At 42.2% G+C, this 23,215-nt stretch overlaps 1 protein-coding gene across 3 annotated transcripts in view; it reads right to left on the bottom strand.

The window, feature by feature from the left end:
* Positions 1–23,215, bottom strand: part of znf385b (zinc finger protein 385B) — a 157,061-nt gene that overhangs the window by 25,698 nt on the left and 108,148 nt on the right. For all 3 annotated transcript variants that reach the window (XM_021579542.2, XM_021579544.2, XM_021579543.2), the window contains one exon: positions 10,506–10,616. In XM_021579542.2, the coding sequence (XP_021435217.2) occupies positions 10,506–10,616 (111 nt within the window). The remainder of the gene's footprint in view (positions 1–10,505; positions 10,617–23,215) is intronic.

Raw genomic sequence — 23,215 nt, 5'->3', positions numbered from 1 at the left:
GCTCAGCTGGATCATATATAGACACATGCGCGTGTGCGCACACAGCTTACACACAAACATGTGCTTGCGGAGCACACCACACACACACACACACACACACAACACACACACACATAGCCACTGAGTGTTGACACCACAGCTAACCTAAAATGACATGGCTTCTGAGGAAAAAGCTTGCTTCCTCACAGTGCCTGCTGGCTTTGCTTTCATCTGAATGAGATGTCTCTCTCTTCAATTGAACGCAAAATGGTTGAGGATAGAGCCTGCAGCCCTCCGAGCTGTATCAATCCAATATTGGCCTGACTTCAAACATACAGGGCAGATGATATTCTCTCTCTCTCTCTCTCTCTCTCTCTCTCTCTCTCTCTCTCTCTCTCTCTCTCTCTCTCTCTCTCTCTCTCTCTCTCGCTCTCCCTCCCTCTCTCTCTCTCTCTCTCTCGACATTCTTCAACAATGAGTTAAAAAGCTGATAGTTTAATAAATAACAGTGGAAGGGGATAGGCATTGGAGCAATATACTGGTGAATGTCGGGAGAGTTATTTCATCAAGATCTTTGAGAATGATTGCAATTGGTATGTCTGGTAGCCAATAGCCATCTGTAAAAGTTTTTTTATATTGCAAAAGAGCACATCGAAAAGCTATTTTTCACAGTGGGAAGAAACTGAGATTAAGTTTTAATTAAAAAAACACATTTTATGGACCTGTTAGTTTGCCTGTGGGTTTAGCCTGAAGCATAATTACATATTTAAAATGATTCATGCATTATAAATAGAGACATTTATTTTATTGAGGCTGGACATAAACCACTGCTGGACAGGCATTAATCAGAAGCCTTTAACTTCTTATGGCTGCAGGGGCAGTATTGAGTAGCTTGGATGAAAGGTGCCCAGAGGTGCCCAGAGTAAACTGCCTGCTCCTCAGTCCCAGTTGCTAATATATGCATAGTATTATTAGTATTGGATAGAAAACACTCTGAAGTTTCTAAAACTGTTTGAACATAACTCATATGGCAGGCAACAAACCTGAGAAGAAATCCAAACAGGAAGTGGGAAATCTGAGGTTGGTCGATTTTCAATCCAGCCCCTATTGAATACACAGTGGGATATTGGTTATGTTGCACTTCCTAAGGCTTCCACTAGATGTCAACCGTCTTTAGAAACTTGAATGAGGCTTCTACTGTGATGTTGGGCCGGAGGAGAGCTCTTTGAGTCAGTGGTCTGGCAGAGAGCCAGGTCCTGGTCACGTGCATTTCACATGATAGCGACCTGCGTTCCATGGAACGTTATTGAAGATTTATGATAAAAACATCCTAAAGATTGATTCTATACTTAGTTTGAAATGTTTCTACGACCTGTAATATAACTTAACAAAAGTAGCTACTTGGACATAAATAATGAACATTATCAAACTAAATCAAACATTTAATGTGGAACTGGGATTCCTGGGAGTGCATTCTGATGAAGATCATCAAAGGTAAGGAAATATTTATAATGTTATTTCTGATTTCTGTTGACTCCAACATGGCAAAAAAAATAATTTCTGAGCGACGTCTCAGATTATTGCATGGTTTGCTTTTTCCGTAAAGTTTTTTTGAAATCTGACACAGCGGTTGCATTAAGGAGAGGTATATCTATATTTCCATGTCTAACAATTGTATTTATAGACATTTATAATGAGTATTTCTGTAAAATGATGTGGCTCTCTGCAATATCTTAATAGGTGTGCGTTTCTTTTTCTTCTAGATCGCTCTCTGCAATATCACCAGATGTTTTTGGAACTAGTGAATGTAACGCTCCAATGTATACTGAGATTTATTTATATAAATACAAACAAAACATACATGTATTGTGTAACATGAAGTCCTATGAGTGTCATCTGATGAAGATCATCAAAGGTTAGTGATTCGCGCTGTACTGCAGCGCCAGCTGTGCCATCAGAGTTCCTGGGTTCGCGCCCAGGCTCTGTCGTAACCGGCCGCGACCGGGAGGTCCGTGGGGCGACGCACAATTGGCCTAGCGTCGCCCGGGTTAGGGAGGGCTTGGTCGGTAGAGGTGTCCTTGTCTCATCGCGCACCAGCGACTCCTGTGGCGGGCTGGGCGCAGTGTGCGCTAACCAAGGTGGCCAGGTGCACGGTGTTTCCTCTGGCGCATTGGTGCGGCTGGCTTCCGGGTTGGATGCGTGCTGTGTTAAGAAGCAGTGCGGCTTGGTTGGGTTGTGTATTGGAGGACGCATGACTTTCAACCTTCGTCTCTCCCGAGCCCGTACGGGAGTTGTAGCGATGAGACAAGATAGTAGCTACTACAAAAATTGGATACCACGAGAAAAAAAAGGTTAGTGATTCATTTTATCTCTATTTGTGCTTTTTGTGACTCCTCTCTTTGGCTGAAAAAATGGCAGAATTTTTCTGTGAGTTGGTCGTGACCTAACATAATTGTTTCTGGTGCTTTCGCTGTAAAGCCTATTTGAAATCGGACACTGTGGTGGGATTAACAACAAGATTACCTTTTTAAACGGTACAAAATACTGTATAATTAATTTTAATTATGAGATTTCTGTTGTTTTGAATTTGTCGCCCTGCACTTTCACTGGCTGTTGTCATATCGATCACGTTAATGGGATTGCAGCCCTAAGAAGTTTTAACTAATATGATTCATCTCTAAGGTTTTGTCCCAAATGGCACCCTATTCCCTATAAAGATTACTACTTTTGACCAGGGCCCTATGGTAGTTGGTGCACTATGTGGGGAATAGGGTGCCATTTGGGACACAGTCTAAACTGCTGGCTGTTAAAAGGTTCTGATTGAGGATGTTAAGTAAGACAGACGTTGACTTGAATGCTCTTTCACAGTCAATATATAAGGGCCAACCATGCTGGTATGGAAATGCAATAAAACCAATTTTGAGTCTGTTCACTCATTCTATTGTGTCCCAAGTTGCACTCTATTCACTATATAATGCACTACTTTTGACACGGCCCATTCAAAAGTAGTACACTATAGGAAATAAAGTGCAATTTGGGACACCGACTATTGCTCCTCCAGAGCGGCAGACAAAGCCTCTATAAGAAATTGTTCAGCACTTGAAACTTCGTTAGAATCTCATTAAGCGAGTGCTAAGATCGACAGGCGTCCTCTCCCCTCCCTCCCTCCCTCCCTCCCTCCCTCCCTCCCTCCCCTCCTCTCCCTCCCTCCCTCCCTCCCTCCCTCCCTCCCTCCCTCCCTCCCTCCCCTCCTCTCCCTCCCTCCCTCCCCTCCTCTCCCTCTCTCCCCCCCTCCCTCCCTCCCTCCCTCCCCTCCTCTCCACTCTCTCATCTGACTCCTGAATTGGATGGCACAGAGCAGCTACAGCAGTCTTCAGTTTTACATTCACAGCAGCAGCAGGATGGGGACGGGGATGGAAAGGCATCAGTGCTTTAATGAGCCCTGTCTGGACACACCACGTCATTTCAACCAGGAAATGTAGGTAATATTTGGTTGAGACGTTGATCAATGAGATTTCAACCTTTATTCACCCAATCAAAAACACAACAGCAAGAAGTGTTATCACTGCACTTTGAACCATTTAAAAGCACAACAAAGTTAAAATGGAAATACAATGTCATATATTTTGTATTTATACAACAACTTAATGTGTTATCACCGTGCTTCACCTAATAACACAACCAAATGACCAAAATTGCAGTTGAAATTAGATTAAAAGTACGTAGTGTAAGGGATCAATGCTGTTTTAGATTCTGCACATTATTATAGCAATTGTGAAATCTCCACAGACCTTTGACCTTTGCATGCTAACATAGATTTAACCAGTTTGGGCCCAGTGGGATGTCTTTCCTGCACTGCATTAACAACAAGGCAGACAAGCACCAGAGTGACAGTGCTAAGAGGGCATAATGCTCAAAGTAAAATACATTATGAGTAATCATGTTTCCTTTAAGCCACTTAGTTTTTTCTAATCCAAATGATTTCTAATCCAAGTGAGTGTCACAAATGGCAACATTTTCCATTTATAGTGTACTATTTTCGACCAGGGCCCATAGGAATAGGGTGCCATTAGCGAGACAGTCCAGGCTTACTTAAAGCACTTTCTATTTCCTCCAGTGTGTGATGACGTATATCTCCTGGAGTACTGGGCCGTAAAAATCCTTTCTGTGTGTTATGACCAACAAAAGAATAGCAAGAACAGGTCTGCCGTGCCTTTATACAGTATAGAGAGTTGTGTGAGTTTGACAGAAGATGAAGGAATGTAATATCAAATGTGTCAGGGTTGGTGACACAGGGCCAAATCTCTCTGACACTTCAACAGGGCCTTCTCTTTGTGTTAAGGGGGTGGTGAGTGGCTTCAGAGTGACTTTGATAGTCTTTAGACAATGGCACCCTTTTCCCTATATAGTGCCCTACTTTTGACCAGGGCCTATAGAGCGCATAGGGCTCTGGTCAAAGGTAGTGCACTGTGTATGGAATAGGGTGCCATTTGGGATGCAACTGTGACAGTCTCCAAACAGAGAGGAGAGGAAGGAGACTGGTAGAGACAGAGAGGAGACTGGTAGAGACAGGCCTTTCTCCCTGCATGGATCACAATACGGAGGATACATGCAACCAGGATTAGCATCAAAAACATTTGTTAGCACCAACTTCTTTGATATTTCAGGCTTCACCCCCCGTGAACTCTTCCAGACAGAGAGAGAGCAGATAGAGAGAGAGAGGCAGACTGACAGAGAGAGATGGTTTGCTTCTCTTGAAAGCATTCTTTAATACTTATCTTGAGAACAGAGCGCTTTACGTTATCATGACAAATTAAATCTTTTTTTCCTCTCTTCCTTGGTACTGGGAAAGAAAATAAGTAGAAGTAGCCACAACTTTAATCTCCCACAGTCATCTCTGTTGGAAAAGGAGAGTTTCACAGTCGATAACAATCAAGCAATTACACCCAGCTGGGGACAACAACGGGAGGGAGAGGAAGAACACCTTGAGTCCCTCTAGCAATGTGATTATGTCTAGCTAGAGTATGTGTTTCTCAAACATCCAGGAGCTTTCAGTGGTTTAGGGATCGTGATGGAAAGAACGTGCCAACAATTGTTCCTGTTTGCTTACAATCTAGATCTAGAACACAACAGAAGATAAACAACAAACCCTGGTGATAAAAAGCTGAGTCTGAAATGGTACTCTATTCCAGTGCACTACTTTTGTCCAGAGCCCTATGGGCCCTGGTCAAAAGTAGTGTACTTTATAGGGAATAGGGTGCCATTGGAGAAATCTTTCCTCAATTACTCCTCACAGTAGGACCCCTGTATCAGACTGGGCTCTCTGCCAACCCAACATAATTTATCTCCTATTATAATGCCTTAATCAAGGCCAGCAGAGAGAGAACATCACAGCAACACAGGAAGTAATTACCACTTCCTTATGGGAGAACAGACCACAATAGACTGGCCACACAGTTGGTAATCTCAGCACCCAGAACCATATCTCCTTTGGTCTGGACAGTTAGTATATTACAATGTTTCGTCTGTCACAAAAGGCCAGCAGAGAGAGAACAACACAGCAATACAGGAAGTAATTACCACTTCCTTATGGGGAGAACAGACCACAATAGACTGGCCACACAGTTGGTAATCTCAGCACCCAGAACCATATCTCCATTGGTCTGGATAGTTAGTATATTATAATGTTTCGTCTGTCACCAAATACTACAAAGTAGTCCACCTGTACAATTTGGTCTCCAAAACTTTCCCTATTGGGTACTACAGAGTAAATATTGTATTATTTCCAACAAAGATATCTACATACATGTGACTCTTTTTTAGGAAACTAGGCATATGTCGCATGTCACTACTTCACAGGAGTGGAATTTGAACGTAAACTTTTAATTTATCGAAATGTGTTTTTTAGCAGAAATGCCTTCTGGAACATGCGAACTTGCATGTGCCTTAATAACAAACTTGTATGCCATCTCTAAATATGAATACAATTGTTAAACTACGAGCCTAGTTGGTTTAGCCACAGAAAAAGACAGGAACCTTCCGGCTAGACATGATTGGCTGACATAATGGATGGACTGGACATGCAGAAAGATCAGTTTGGATTGGTCTGCCATGTAGCACACTTCTATCCTTTCTAACCCAGCTTTTTTGAAAGATATCATGTAGAAGAACTGCAAAAGTGTTGCTCTCCACTTTCTGGATGACTGAGTTTTGAAATCAGTGGAATGCCAGGTGGAATTAGAGTATGATAGCTAAGGATATGGAGAAAATTATTGAGTTTGATTGCACATTTGCAGAGGGAGTCTAAAAGAGAACACACAGAAGGCTGTTGTATAAAACACTTGTGTCCGGATTACATCTTCAAACTAAGGGCAACCATGGCATCTGTGACAGAGAGGGAGACGTATACATCATGTATACGGACGGATAAGATAGTCAAGCTAGCTACATTTTCAGATATTATACGTTTCTAATTTTGTCAGAAATTCATTTTTCATTTCAAGTTAAAGTGTACTGTTAGCTAGCTAGCTAACGTTAGCTGGCTGGCTCGCTAGCTAACGCTACGTGTATGATCTGTGTAGTAATATTATTCATATCTCAGAGCCATTTGCATTGCTGGTTATAGTCTAGCTAACAGTGAACCTAGTTGGTTAGCTACTTGCAGATTCACGCAGGGTAGTAACGTTATGAGTTGGAATTATGGTTCATTGTTTAGCTAGCCAGTTACAAGTCTAAACAAAATACTACACTATGCAAGAAACCATTTCACTACACCTTCTGTATCCTGTGCATGTGACAAATCATCGTTGATTTTATATTTGATTTGATATAGTATGTGTTTACCAGAGACGGTAATGTGAAGAACAACATGACCTGCACCAAAGTCAAATTAGGATATAACGCTAGGTCAACGAGACAGTGTCCAAGTTCTAAAATTCTCTGGTAGAAGCCCTGCTTTAATTTCGTCATAGTCACAACCGTAAGCTATTTCCGGTAGTTGGCTCGCCTTCAAATCAAATAAAATGTTATTTGTCACATACACATGTTTAGAAGATGTTAATGCGAAATGCTTGTGTTTCTAGCTCTAACAGTGCAGTAATATCTTATAAGTAACATCTAACAATTTCACAATACACACAAATCTAAAGTGAACGAATGGAATTAAGAATATATAAATATTTGGGCGAGCTATATCAGAGCGGCATAGACTAAGATACAGTAGAATAGGATAGAATACAGTGTATACATATGAGATGAGTAATGCAAAATATGTAAACATTTTTAAAGTGACTTGTGTTCCATTATTAAAGTGGCCAGTGATTTCAAGTCTTTGTATATAGGGCAGCAGTCTCTAATGTGCTAGTGATGGCTATTTAACAGTCTGATGGCCTTGAGATAGAAGCCTTGAGATAGAAGTCTCTCGGTCCCAGCTTTGATGCACCTGTACTGGCCTCGCCTTCTGGATGATAGCGGGGTGAACAGGCAGTGGCTCGGGTGGTTGTTGTCCTTGATGATCTTTTTGGCCATCCTGTGACATCGTGTGCTGTAGGTGTACTGGAGGGAAGGGAGTTTGCCCCCGGTGATGCGTTGGGCAGACCGCACCACACTCTAAAGAGCCCGGCGATTGTGGTGACACAGCCTGACACGATGCTTTCAATTGTGCATCTGTAAAAGTTTGTGAGGGTTTTAGGGGTCAAGTCAAATTTCTTCAGCCTCCTGAGGTTGAAGAGGCGCTGTTGCACCTTCTTCACCACACTGTCTGTGTGGATGGACCATTTCAGTTTGTCCATGATGTGTACACCGAGGAACTTAAAACCTTCCACCTTCTCCACTACTGTCCCGTCAATGTGGATAGGGGGGTGCTCCCTCTGCTGTTTCCTGAAGTCCACTATCAGCTCCTTTGTTTTGTTGATGTTGGGTGAGAGGTTATTTTCCTGTCACCACACTCCCAGGGCCACGCAGTCATGGGTGAACAGGGAGTACAGGAGGGGGCTAAGCCCGCATCCTTGTGGGGCCCCAGTGTTAAGGATCAGAAAAGTGGAGGTGTTGTTTCCTACCTTCACCACCTGGGGGGCGGTTGCACAGGGCAGGGTTCAGACCCAGGGCATCAATCTTAATGATGAGCTTGGAGGGTACTATGGTGTTGAATGCTGAGCTATAGTCAATGAACAGCATTCTTACATAGGTATTCCTCTTGTCCAAATGGGATAGGGCAGTGTGCAGTGCGATGGCGATTGCATCGTCTGTGGATCTATTGGGGCGGTAAGCAAATTGAAGTGGGTCTAGGGTGTCAGGTAAGGTAGAGGTGATATTATCCTTGACTAGTCTCTTGTGAGTTTATTTTCTGTAATAATGAAGACAAATGAGCTAAAGTAAAGACGTTCTCAGCTATATGATATGGTCATTATTTGAACTGGCTAGCCAGCTAACTTAACATGAACTAGCTAGCTAACTTAACATGAACTAGCCAGCTAACTTAACATGAACTAGCTAGCTAACTTAACATGAACTAGCTAGCTAACAAGCTCGAAATGTACCAAAACATTGTTTAGAAAGTTTATTTTAGTTGCCTGGGTTGTTAGATTGACGGGTGGATTTATAGGTGTTAAAATACACTAGTTATGCTATTTTTGACCACCAGGCTGCTGATGTCATGCAGCCTGAAGTTTTTGTGTTTATACTTTTTCATAACGACAACGACAAGTTTGATGTCGGACGACAACAGAATGTTCATGATGCGACAACTGTCAATAAACCAGCCTTTAGTCCTGAAATCTTTGGTAGTTTAGTACATGGCCTCACATGTGAATCCTTAAAGAGATGGGTCAGGATAAGGCTTAAGAGGGTGTGAACAATGCTGAATGGGTGTAGACAAAGAGGAACTCTCCAGTAGGTTTACCAAAACATTCAAGGGTCATTTTCTCAAAAGAGAGGTTACAAATGTATCAACCTTCAAAGCAGAACTACTTTCCCATTGTTCCTCAACTGTACTGTATGATATGCCATTTTCTGGCTCTGAGTCTCTACTTTTGTCCAATGTAAAATTGTTATTTTGCTACAGAAGACCGAACCCGTAACATATTTCAGGATGTTGTTTGACCCTGGAAAAAAAATCTGAATTCATGTAAACATTACATAGCTTGTCCCAAAAAAGTGGTCTCTTGGCACAACTTACCCTGGGTATGGGGTAAATCGAGCCGAGGGACAGGGTATGTTAAGCTGCCTATACATTTCTGTACTGAATTAAATATTACCACAACTTTTTACAAACCATGTCTATCTTTATTTCCAAAACACAATTCAACACAATCACAATCGCTTGCAACCGACTGGCCTCTTCATATGGACTACCGCAGAGTACAACAGCCTGACCACTTCCTATGGACTACCACAGAGTACAACAGTCTGACCACTTCCTATAGACTACCACAGAGTACAACAGTCTGACCACTTCCTATAGACTACCGCAGAGTACAACAGCCTGACCACTTCCTATGGACTACCACAGAGTACAACAGTCTGACCACTTCCTATAGACTACCACAGAGTACAACAGTCTGACCACTTCCTATAGACTACCACAGAGTACAACAGTCTGGTCACTTCCTATAGACTACCACATAGTACAACAGTCTGACCACTTCCTATGGACTACCACAGAGTACAACAGTCTGGTCACTTCCTATAGACTACCACATAGTACAACAGTCTGACCACTTCCTATGGACTACCACATAGTACAACAGTCTGGCCACTTCCTATGGAATACCACAGAGTACAACAGTCTGGTCACTTCCTATAGACTACCACATAGTACAACAGTCTGACCACTTCCTATGGACTACCACATAGTACAACAGTCTGGCCACTTCCTATAGACTACCACATAGTACAACAGTCTGGTCACAGTAGGCCATACTGTGGTATATTGTGTGTAAATCTATCCACCTGCCCAGTACTAGTCTGGTCTGCACTACAAAACAACGACAAACCATTTTGTACACAATGCATCACCGGCTATGTTTGAAACACTCTCAGGATTGGCCATTGATTGGTTGAAATGGGAACAAAGGCTCCTAAGAACATTTCAGGCACGTCTGTTATTCTACACTACAGCATGTGGATTGATTGGCTATTGAAACTAATAATGGGTAGTAAACATCTTGTAAACAAATATGATGTCCTCTTAGCTTGACCCAAAAGATTCACAGCACAGAGAGCATCATATTATTTTATTTATTATCCCAAATCTCAGAGATACAATATGTCTGACGTAATTAGACTAATCTACGTTTATCTAAGACGTCTGTTTCATGGGTTGGATCCTGTTTTAATGTAATATTTTTTTCTTAAGGATTTTTACTACGGAACTTTCTCCTCAATGTAGTAGTCAGTAACAATAGTATACCAGTAGGTGTCTTCCAGAAAAGTGTCCTAGCCTGGCAACCAAAGACTCACTGTATACACACACACTTTACCATGCTGTTTTTCTTCGAGAGAGTGTCTTGTAACGTTACTGTACTTACATCTGAGTTGAAGCGGAGTTGACAGATGTTACAGGAAATCACTTGTTTTTTCTTCGGAGGGATGGAGACTCCAAACGTGTGGTTTATTACAGCTTTCTGGACGGGATCCATCTGGAAGACAAGAAGACAGGAGAGTAATGTTTAAGTATTGCACGGGTTCTGGAGAGATAGAGAGACAGACGGAGAGAGAGGGAGAGATAGAGAGACAGACGGAGAGAGAGAGAGAGAGAGAGAGAGAGACAGACAGACGGAGAGAGAGAGAGAGAGACGGAGAGAGACAGACAGAGAGAGAGAGAGAGAGAGAGAGAGAGAGAGACAGACGGAGAGAGAGAGAGACAGAGAGAGAGAGAGAGAGAAAGAGGAGAGAGTGGGAGAGAGATCTCCCTTCCATCTACTGTAATACATTAGGTGGTTCCAACAGCCAAGCGGCACCCCAGGGTCAGTGGAGAGCAGAATGGGTAGATAGTGAACACCTTAAAGGAGGACAGATGGTAGCCTGGTAGTGTTCACTACCCGGTGACGCTCATCTCCAGAGATAGGTGTTAAAGACATATTAGATACTCAGACTGGTAAAAGAACAAAGGGTATTACTTTACTTAAAGCATGCGTGTATAATTAACTATGACAAACGATAAACTGTGAGGACAAAGCACATGTAAAGGACTCCAGGATCATGGAAATGGAAGATGAATCACCTCCATTGATCAAATCAAATCAAATCAAATGTATTTATATAGCCCTTCGTACATCAGCTGATATCTCAAAGTGCTGTACAGAAACCCAGCCTAAAACCCCAAACAGCAAGCAATGCAGGTGTAGAAGCACGGTGGCTAGGAAAAACTCCCTAGAAAGGCCAAAACCTAGGAAGAAACCTAGAGAGGAACCAGGCTATGTGGGGTGGCCAGTCCTCTTCTGGCTGTGCCGGGTGGAGATTATAACAGAACATGGCCAAGATGTTCAAATGTTCATAAATGACCAGCATGGTCGAATAATAATAAGGCAGAACAGTTCAAACTGGAGTAGCAGCACGGTCAGGTGGACTGGGGACAGCAAGGAGTCATCATGTCAGGTAGTCCTGGGGCATGGTCCTAGGGCTCAGGTCAGTTGAAACTGGCGCAGCAGCACGGCCAGGTGGACTGGGGACAGCAAGGAGTCATCCTGTCAGGTAGATTTGATTTGTTTGTGCTTATAAGAGCTTTCTCTTGTAGTTACACAAACACATTGAAACTGAAAGAAGAACCACTTGGGCCTTCTTTGTGAATGAACCCTCTGTTATTAAGTGGACTGTATGTGTTAAAAGGCCCTTTAAAAGTGCTTTTCACACTGCATGTTCTTAGCCCAGGGCTATCCTTAACGCTGGGTTAAAACTAACCCTCCTTTCGCTCAGGCATTCACTAACCCTGGGCAGTGTGCAGTGTGAACGTGACTATTCTAATAATACATGAGAGAACACAGCCCATTTCTCTGTAGCTCAGAGAACACCAGGTAGGAAAATATTTGATAACATATCACATGGGCTGTGCTAAAAAATAAATGTTAAAGTTTTGACCACCAAGACATTCCTAGAGTAGTCTTTAATGGTATTCATTCATAGTTCATCATAACTGCTGCTGTCAGACAAACATCCTACAGTACATAGAAAATAACAACAAGCTTCCGACACCTCGACGTGCGCCTGATCCCCACTACCAAATCACATGGAGACTGAACGAAGGCCACATTACATATTTGATGCTCTCTCTCCTACCTATTGCCAGCTAACATGCAGTAGAATAATAACATATTAGGCTACATTACATATTTGATGCCATCTCTCCTACCTATTGCCATCTCACATAGAATCATGAGATCAGGACTCCACAGAAGAGAGAACAAATACAAAAATACAGTATATCGAGAGGAAAGTTGTTATTAGCCAGAGAATCAATTAAAGTTATCCTACCATTCTATGTGTGCCATAAGTTATTCTACCATTCTATGTATGCCATTAGTTATTCTACCATTCTATCTATGCCATTAGTTAGTTATAAATCCTGTTGGGGATAGGGGGCAGTATTTTCACTTTGGATTAATTGCATGTCCATAGTGAACTGCATCCTACTCTGTCCTGGATTGCTAATATATGCATATTATTATTACTATTGGATAGAAAACACTGAAGTTTCTAAAATTGTTTGAATTATGTCTGTGAGTATAACAGAACTCATAGGGCAGGCAATCTTCCAAACAGGAAGTGAAATTCTGAATACATGTCTAATTTCAAGTCATCGCCTATTCACTTCCAAATAAGATATGGATCTGGTAGCACTTCCTACGCCTTCCACTAGATGTCCTCATTCAGTAGAACGTGGAATGGAGCTTCTGGTGTGAACTTTGACCGAATGGAAGGGGAAATAGTCACTGTCTTAGCAGAATGCAATTTCCCTGTGGCGCATTTGTCTGTTGTTGTCACCGTCGTTCCATTTGGTTGCAGATGAAAACGTATGATCTGGTTGGAACGTTATTGGATAAATATGAAAATAACATCCTGAAGATTGATTCTCTACTTAGTTTGACCAGTTTATTCGACCTGGAATATATATTTTTGAAGTTTTCGTGCGAGTTGTCCTGGACCAGCGTCAGCTTTTGGGCACGTGAGCTGAAAGTGCTAGCAAATGCAGCTAATTGGACACTAGTATTGGACATTATGGAACAAAACAACGATTTATTGTGGAACTAGGACTCCTTGCACTGCATTCTGATGAAAGATCATCAAAGGTAAGGGAATATTTATGATGTAATTTCGTATTTCTGTTGACTCCAACATGGCGGAGAAATATATTTACGTCTGAGCGCTATCTCAGATTATTGCATGGTATGCTTTTTTCGTAACGTTTAAAAAAAATCTGACACAGCGGTTGCATTAAGAACCAGTGTATCTTTAATTATATGTAGAAAATGTATCTTTAGTCAAAGTTTATGATGAGTATTTCTGTTATCTGGTGTAGCTTTCTATAATTCCTCCGGATATTTTGGAGGCATTTCTGAACATGGCGTCAATGTAAACCGAGATTTGTGGATATAAATATGCATAGTATCGAACAAAACATACATGTATTGTGTAACATGTCATATGAGTGTCATCTGATGAAGATTTTCAAAAGGTTAGTGATTCATTTTATCTCTAATCCTGCTTTTGTGACTATCTTTGGCTGGGAAAAATGTCAGTTTTTTTTTGTTGATTTGGTGGTGGTCTAACATAAATATATCTTGTGTTTTCGCTGTAAAACATTTAAAAATCAGACATGATGGGTAGATGAACAAGATGTTTATCTTTCAGTTGCTGTATTGGACTTGTTAATGTGTGAAAGTTAAATATTTCGAAATAATATTTTTGAATTCCCCGCTCCACCTTTTCAGCTGAATGGGGGAGGGGAGTTCCCCCAGGGGAACACCTTGCCATAACATTAACCTACCATTCTATGTATGCCATTAAAATCAAATCAAATCAAATTTTATTTGTCACATACACATGGTTAGCAGATGTTAATGCGAGTGTAGTGAAATGCATTAGTTAGTTATCCTACAATTCTGTGTGCCATTAGTTAGTTATCCTACCATTCTATGTGTGCCATTAGTTATTCTACCATTCTATGTGTGCCATTAGTTATTCTACCATTCTATCTATGCCATTAGTTATTCTAGCATTCTATATATGCCATTAGTTAGTTATCCTACCATTCTATGTGTGCCATTAGTTATTCTACTATTCTATGTGTGCCATTCGTTATTCTACCATTCTATGTATGCCATTAGTTATTGTTACGTTCGTTTAAAGATGATCGCCTACCATGCTGCACCTTGGTCTATTTCATTTTTAAACGAACGTAACAGAAGATCCCACCACAAGAGGACCAAGCAGCGTGGCCAGGATGAGCAGGGATCCTGGGCCCGGGAGAAAAGTAAGTGGAGGACATCATGGACATGGGAGGAGGTTATGGCAGGGGACAATACCCTGCCATGGAAGCAGGCGGAGGCAGCGAAGGAGGACCAACGGCGACTCCGAAGTTGGCGACCACGAAGGAAGCCCAAGAGGCAGCCCCAAAAATTTTTTGGGGGAGGAACACGGGTTGGTCTGCAAAGCCGAGGGGCGAGTTTGAGGGCGAAAAGGAGTATTGGGATAGACTGAGTGAGGAGTATTGTGAGATAGTTGAGGGGAGTGATGAGGTAGAGTGGATGGTTTGGTGTCTGGAGCAAGACAGTCGCCGTGAGGAGCGTGGGACCATGTTTTGCGGAGATACGCAATGTGTCTCCAGTGCGCATCCACAGCCCGGTGCGTTCTGTGCCAACTCCTCACACTTGCCGTGCGAAAGTGAGCATCCAGCCAGGACGCATTGTGCCAGCTCTACGCTCCAGACCTCCAGTGCATCTCCACGGTCCAGTATATCCTGCGCCGGCTCTACGCACTGTGTATCCAGCGCGCCTCCACAGTCCAGTACGTCCTGTGCCTCCTCCCCGCACTCGCCCTGAGGTGTGTGGCACCAGCCCGATGCCACCTGTACCAGCCCCACACATCAGGCCTCCAGTGCGCCTCCCCAGTCCAGTACGTCCTGTGCCTGCTCCTCGCGCTCGTGCTGAGGTGCGTGTCACCAAGCCCGATACCACCAGTGCCGGCCCCACGCACCAAGCTTCCGGCGACAGTTCACAGTCCAGAGCTTCCGGCGACAGTTCCCAGTCCAGAGCTTCCGGCGACAGTTCCCAGTCCAGAGCTTCCGGCGACGTTTCACAGTCTGGAACCTCCAACGACGGTCCACAGTCCGGAACCTCCTGAGGCGGTCCACAATCCGGAACCTCCTGAGGCGGTCCACAGTTCGGAACCTCCTGAGACAGTCCACAGTCCGGAACCTCCAGTGACGGTCCTGTCCCTGGGGGGTACTGTCAGGCCCTGACCTTAGAGATCCTTTTTTATTCTCTATTTTGGTTAGGTCAGGGTGTGACCATGGGTGGGTAGTCTAGTTCTTTCATTTCTATGTTGGCCTGGTATGGTTCCCAATCTGAGGCAGCTGTCTATCGTTGTCTCTGATTGGGGATAATATTTAGGCAGCCTTTTCCCACTCGGTTTTTGTGGAATCTTGTCTATGTCTAGTTGCCTGCGAGCACTACTTTAGTTTCACGTTTCATTTTGAGCTTTATTGTTTTCTGTGAGTTTCATCCAATAAATATGTGGAACTCTATGCACGCTGCGCCTTGGTCCATTAATTCAACCAACGATCGTGACAATTAGTTAGTTATCCTGCCATTCTATCTATGCCATTAGTTAGTTATGCTACCATTCTATATATACAATTAGTTATCCTACCATTCTATCTATGCCATTAGTTAGTTGTCCTACCATTCTATGTATACAATTAGTTATCGTACCATTCTATCTATGCCATTAGTTAGTTACGCTACCATTCTATGTATACAATTAGTTATCGTACCATTCTATCTATGCCATTAGTTAGTTATGCTACCATTCTATGTATACAATTAGTTATCCTACCATTCATGTTAGCTTTTATTTGAAGAGCTCACAGGAACTGTCTAGTCTGGAGAGAGAGAGAGAAAAGGAGGGGGAGAAAGAGAGCGCAAAGAGAGAGAGAGCGTGTTGTGTTGCATGTGCTTTCGTGAGGATGTACAAAAGGTCTGAGCTATATGCCCCCGCTCTGTTCTCTCCATCTATCCAACCCCCCTCTCTCTCATTCTCTATCTCTCTATCGCGCACACACACACACACACACACACACACACACACACACACACACACACACACACAGTAGTGGTGTCATAATGTTGTTTACCCACACGACCAGAGCCAGCAACCACCAAGCCATCCAATCCATTAAGACTTTACAAGGCTGCTTCCACTCCAAAATGGCACTCTATTGACAGTGCTACACAGTGCTCTACTTTTGAACAGGGCCCTTAGAGCAAGGGAATCAAATCAAATCAAGCTTTATTTACACAGCACAATGTGCAAACAATGAAAATAAAAAAGGAAATATTTACTACACAACCAACATAAGATAAAAAACAAAAGAATGACAAACTGAACGACTAAAAAGCACCCTAAGGAAAAGGAATAGGGTGCCATTTGGGACGCAGACTTTACAGCCAGGCCAGGTGGATAACAGCCAGTTAGAGGCCACCACCTCTCCTTCCTTTGACTCATAAGAAGGCTTTTAATATCAGGATAAGTGCCAAGGCTTGATGCTGCCCACCCACACCATTCACACACATACAGTATACAACTTGTTACAATTACTGTAAGCAGCAGCAGCAGCACCTGAGAATCATTTAAGCCTCCAGATCAGAAGACCTTAAAGAGGGCACTTATGCAGTGTACCTATAGTCATTACTCTAACCACTTCATGGTCATGGTAGTGTTATAAGGAGACACAAAGACAAAGGGAATAAAACATCTAAAGTAGGCGGTAATAACATTGTACATGTGATGTGTTATTGACAATATTGTGTATGGTGCTATATTGTTATTGTGTATGGTTCCATACTGTAATTGTGTATGTTAATTGTGTATGTGATCCTTGTTGTGTATGGTGCTTATTGTATTCCTTCCAACTGTGCATTTTCAACCCTACACAAAACAACATATCTAAACACAATGCACCGTACTACACCCCACCAACCCAACAAAACAACTTGAAAAAAATTACTTTAACTGTCATTCAGTGGCTGTTAATTAAATTCCAGTGATAAGCAGACAGAGAAAGCTGCAGGGCTAAAGCAGGGATGGCCAGGCTGTCACTGTCCAATTCATTTCAATTACACGTTCCTGTCATCTCCTGTTCACCTCCTCAATGCAAATCATTGTGGTAAACAAATAAACTGCACAACCTCAACATGTTACTGCTGAGGCAAATATTTATATTAACCTTTATTTATACAGGTTAGTCTTATGGAGATCAAATCTATGTCAAAACGTAATGAAATAAAACAAGTAGAATATAGAGTACTCTAGTGTAGAGTAGATAAAGTATGTAATCGTTAATAATCCCTTTAGCATGTCACTACGCCACTCAGTGTCAGAGTTTTGCATGCCTGACTGACAGAGGATGATGTACAGGAGGAATTGAGGCAAGTCTCTCTCTCTCTCTCTCTCCATCTTTCTCTTTCTGCCCCCATCTTTCTCTTTCTGCCCCCATCTTTCTCTTTCTGCCCCATCTTTCTCTTTCTGCCCCCATCTTTCTCTTTCTGCCCCCATATCTCTCTCTCTCTCTCTCTCTCTCTCTCTCTCTCTCTCTCTCTCTCTCTCTCTCTCTCTCTCTCTCTCTCTCTCTCTCTCTCTCTCTCTCTCTCTCTCTCTCTCTCTCTCTCTCTCTCTCTCTCTCTCTCTCTCTCTCTCTCTCTCTCTCTCTCTCTCTCTCTCTCTCTCTCTCTCTCTCTCTCTCTCTCTCTCTCTCTCTCTCTCTCTCTCTCTCTCTCTCTCTCTCTCTCTATATATATATATATATATATATATATATATATGTAATACTACCAATTATCTACCAGGACCAGTGATGACAGTAATAACATGTTGTCAGACTTAGTGTCAGAACCCACGAGCACCCACTTGTCCTGTTACAGGATGCATTTGACAATATGATGAATGGGAAACAAAATGCACACTCTAATTCAATCATTGCGGTCTGGCACCTCTCTCACCAAGTGCACATCAGAGGAGGCTGGTGGTAGGAGCTAGAGGACATGCTCATTGTAATGGCTGGAATGGAATTCCTGGAAACTTTCTATATCTTTGATGTGTTTGATGCCGTTCCATTTATTCCATTCCAGCCATTACAATGTGCCTGTCCTCCTATATCTCAACCCACCAGCCCCCACTGGTGCACATGAACAATCAACATTTACAGTGCCTTGCAAAAGTATTCACCCCCTTGGCGTTTTTCCTATTTTTGTAGCATTACAACCTGTAATTTAAATGGAATTTTATTTTGATTTCATGTAATGGACATACACAAAATAGTCCAAATAGATTCAATTCAAAAAGTAACTTGTTTCAAAAAATTCTAAAAATGTTCAAACGGAAAAGTGGTGCGTGCATATGTTTTCACCCCCGTTGCTATGAATCCCCTAAATAAGATTTGGTGCAACCAATAACCTTCAGAAGTCAAATAATTGGTTAAATAAAGTCCACCTGTGTGCAATCTAAGTGTCACATGCTCTCTCACATGATCTCAGCATATATACACCTGTTCTGAAAGCCCCCAGAGTCTGCAACACCACTAAGCAAGGGGCACCACCAAGTAAGCGGCACTATGAATACCAAGGAGCTCTCCGAACAGGTCAGGGACAAAGTTGTGGAGAAGTACAGATCAGAGTTGGGTTGTAAAAAAGCACCGTTAAATCCATTATTAAAAAATGGAAAGAATATGGCACCACAGCAAACCTGCCAAGAGAGGGCCGTCCACCAAAACTCACAGACCAGGAAAGGAGGGAATTAATCAGAGAGGCAACAAAGAGACCAAAGATAACCCTGAAGGAGCTGCAACGCTCCACAGCGGAGATTGGTGTATTTGTCCATAGGACCACTTTAAGCCATACTCTCCACAGAGCTGAGCTTTACCGAAGAGTGGCCAGAGAAAAATAAGCAAACATGTTTGGTGTTCGCCAAAAGGCATGTGGGAGACTCCCCAAACATATTGAAGAAAGTACTCTGGTCAGATGAGACTAAAACTGAGCATTTATGCACGCTCAAGTTTTCTGTTATTTGACTTATTTCATGTTTGTTTCACAATAAACAAATATTTTGCATCTTCAAAGTGGTAGGCATGTTGTGTAAATTAAATGATACAAACCCCCCAAAAATCCATTTTAAAACCAGGTTGTAAGGCAGCAAAATAGTCAAAATGCCAAGGGGGTGAATACTTTTGCAAGCCACTGTACAAGGTAAGAATATATGTTGCTCAGACAAAGGTTATCACCATAGAATTCTAATTACATGGTTATTACAGACTGAAAGCTTAGCTAATAAAAACACTGACATTGCATTTGACTTTCACTAACATTACTTAATAAACATAAATATTGTGTTGCAGTCATTCTTACAGTAGCCTACATTTTGTGTTTCAAGGGTGTTTATATTGAGAGCAGCTGCAGAGAAAAACAAAGACAGATCAATTCACCATCTGTTGGTTTTGTATTCCTGAATGTACCGTGAGTTTCTGACACCTGCAGAGTATTGTGTTGTCTTCACAGGTTTATTGATTCAGAGTACACAGTAGTACAGTGACTACAGAACAAAACAGTGATGCTGCAACAATGCAGATATCAGACCTCATACTGTATGTTCCGACACCATACTCCATCCTCCTCAACAAAAGATTCACAGCATGAAAAATACATCTACACTAAACAAAATTCTAACTGCAACCTGCAACAATTTCAAATATGTTACTGAGTTACAGTTCATTTAAAGAAATCAGTCAATTGAATTAGGTACTAATCTATTGATTTCACATGACTGAGAATACAGATATGCATCTGTTGGTCACAGATACCTTTAAAAAAAAGTAGGGGTGTGGATCAGAAAACCAGCCAGTATCTGGCGTGACCAGCATTTGCCTCATGCAGCAGCTCCTCCGAGTGGATCAGGCTGTTGATTGTGGCCTGTGGAATGTTGTCCCCCCTCTTCAATGGTTGTGCGAAGTTGTTGGATATTGGCAAAAACCGAAACACGCTGTCGTACGCGTCGATCCAGAGCATCCCAAACAGGCTCAATGGATGACATGTCTGGTGAGTATGAAGGCCATGGCAGAACTGGGACATTTTCAGCTTCCAGGAATGTGTATTATCATGCTGAAAGTTGAGGTGATGGCAGCGAATGAATGGTATGACAATGGGCCTCAGGAACTCATCCTGGTATCTTTGTGCATTCAAATTGGCAACAATAAAATTAATTGTGTTTGTTGTCCGTAGATTATGCCTGTCCATACTGGTGGGACGCTGCTATAGACCACCAAGTGCTAACAGTCAGTATCTGGATAACATGTGTGAAATGCTTGATAATGTATGTGATATCAAAAGAGAGGTATACTTTCTGGGTGATTTAAATATTGACTGGTTTTCATCAGGCTGCCCACTCAAGAGAAAGCTTCAAACTGTAACTAGTACCTGCAACCTGGTTCAGGATATGAATCAAAACTACAAGGGTAGTTACAAACAGTACATGAATGAAATCATGAACATGTATTGATCATATCTTTACTAATGCTGCAGAATATTTTTAAATTCTCTATCAACAATGACAAGCCACTGGGGTCTGGCAATGTGGATGGAAAATTACTGAGGATAATAGCGGACGGTATTACCACTCCTATTTTCCAAATCTTTAATTTAAGCCTACTAGAAAGCGTGTGCCCTCAGGCCTGGAGGGATGCAAAAGTTATTCCCCTATGATAGTAAGTCCCCCTTAACTGACTCAAATAGCCGACCAATCAGCCTGTTACCAATCATGAGTAAACTTTTGGAAAAAATTGTGTTTGACTAGATACAATGCTATTTTACAGTAAACAAACTGACAACAGACTTTCAGCACGCTTATAGGGAAGAACATTCAACAAGCACAGCACTTATACAAAATTACTGATGAATGGCTGAGAGAAATTGGTGATAAAAAGATTGTGGGGGCTGTTTTGTTAGACTTAAGTGCAGCTTTTGACATATCGATCATAGTCTGTTGCTGCAAAAACGTATGTGTTATGGCTTTACACCCCTGCTATATTGTGGATAAAGTCTAACAGAACACAGAGGGTGTTCTTCTTCCAACACATTCCAGGTAGAATCAGGAATTCCCCAGGGCAGCTGTCTAGGCCCCTTACTTTTTTTCAATCTTTACTAATGTCATTTGAGTAAAGCCAGTGTGTCTATATATGCAGATGACTCAACACTATACACGTCAGCTACCACAGCGACTGAAATGACAGCAAAACTTAACAAAGAGCTGCAGTTAGTTTCAGAATTGGTGACAAGGAATAAGTTAGTCCTAAATATTTCAAAAACTAAAAGCATTGTACTTGAGACAAATCATTCACTAAACCCCAAACCTCAACTAAGGCTCTCTCTTGTAATGAATAATGTGTAAATTCAGCAAGTTGAGGAGACTAAACTACTTTGGGTAACCCTGGATTGTAAAACATATTGATACAACAGTACCTAGGATGGGGAGAAGTCTGTCTATAATAAAGTGTTGCTCTGCATTCTTAACAGCACTATCAACAAGGCAAGTCCTACAGGCCCAAGTTTTGTCGCACCTGGACTGTTCAGTCGTGTGGTCAGGTGCCACAAAGAGGGACTTAAAAAAATTGCAATTGGCTCAGAACAGGTTAGCACGGCTGGACCTTGGATGTACACAGAGAGCTAACATTAATAATATGCTTGCAAATCTCTCCTGGCTCAAAGTGGAGGAGAGATTGACTTCATCACTACCTGTATTTGTGAGAGGTATTGACATGTTGAATGCACTGAGCTGTCTGTTTGAACTATTGGCACACAGCACAGACACCCACGCATACCCCACAAGACATGCCTCCAGAGGTCTCCACACAGTCCCCAAGTCCAGAACAGACTATTCCACATTAAGTACCTCATGCCAGCAGTAAAAATAGATTTAAAAAACAGATAAAAATACACCTTATGGAACAGCAGGAACTGTGAAGAAACACAAACATAGACACATGCATACAAACACACAATAACATACGCACTATACACACATGTACACATGGATTTTGTATTATAGATATGTGGTAGTAGAATAGAGGCCTGAGGACACACATGCAATATAATGTGAAATCTGTTATGAATGTATTGTGTAGTTTTTAAAATGTATAAATTGCTGCTTTGGCAGCAGCTAATGGGGATCCGTAATAAATAGATATAGAAATACCATAACCCCAATGCCACCATGGGGCACTCTGTTCACAACGTTGACATCAGAAAACTTCTCACCCACACGACGCCATACTGCCCAGTACAGTTGAAACCGATATTCATCCGTAAAGAGCACTCTTCTCCAGCGTGCCAGTGGTTATCTCCACCCGGCACTGCCAGAAGAGGACTGGCCAACCCTCATAGCCTGATTCCTCTCTAAGTTTCTTCCTAGGTTTTGGCCTTTCTAGGGAGTTTTTCCGAGCCACCGTGCTTCTACACCTGCATTGTTTGCTGCTTGGGGTTTTAGGCTGGGTTTCTGTACAGCACTTTGATATATCAGCTGATGTAAGAAGGTCTATATAAATATATTTGATTTGATCAAAGGTGACGTTGGTTATGAATCCGACCTGCATTCCGATCAAGACCCTGGTGAGGACAACGAGCAGACAGATGAGCTTCCCTGAGACGATTGCTCCTAGTTCTTCAGGTGTGCAAACCAATAGCTTCATTAGCTGTCTGGGTGGCTGGTCTCAGACGATCCCGCAGGTGAAGAAGCCAAATTTGGAGGTCCTGGGCTGGCGTGGTTACACGTGGTCTGCGGTTGTGAGGCCGGTTGGATGTACTGCCAAATTCTTTAAAACGTTGGAGGTGTCTTATAGTAGAGAAATTAGCATTTAATTATCTTGCAACAACTCTGTTGGACATTCCTGCAGTCAGCATGCCAAATGTACGTTCCCTCAAAACTTCCGACATCTGTGGCATTGTGTGACAAAACTGCACATTTGAGAGTGATCGTTTAT

This window comes from Oncorhynchus mykiss, chromosome 22 (assembly GCF_013265735.2).
Source record: "Oncorhynchus mykiss isolate Arlee chromosome 22, USDA_OmykA_1.1, whole genome shotgun sequence".
Lineage (NCBI taxonomy): Eukaryota > Metazoa > Chordata > Actinopteri > Salmoniformes > Salmonidae > Oncorhynchus > Oncorhynchus mykiss.
Note: the sequence above shows the minus strand (reverse complement) of the source record. Positions and strands in the feature narration are given on the sequence as shown.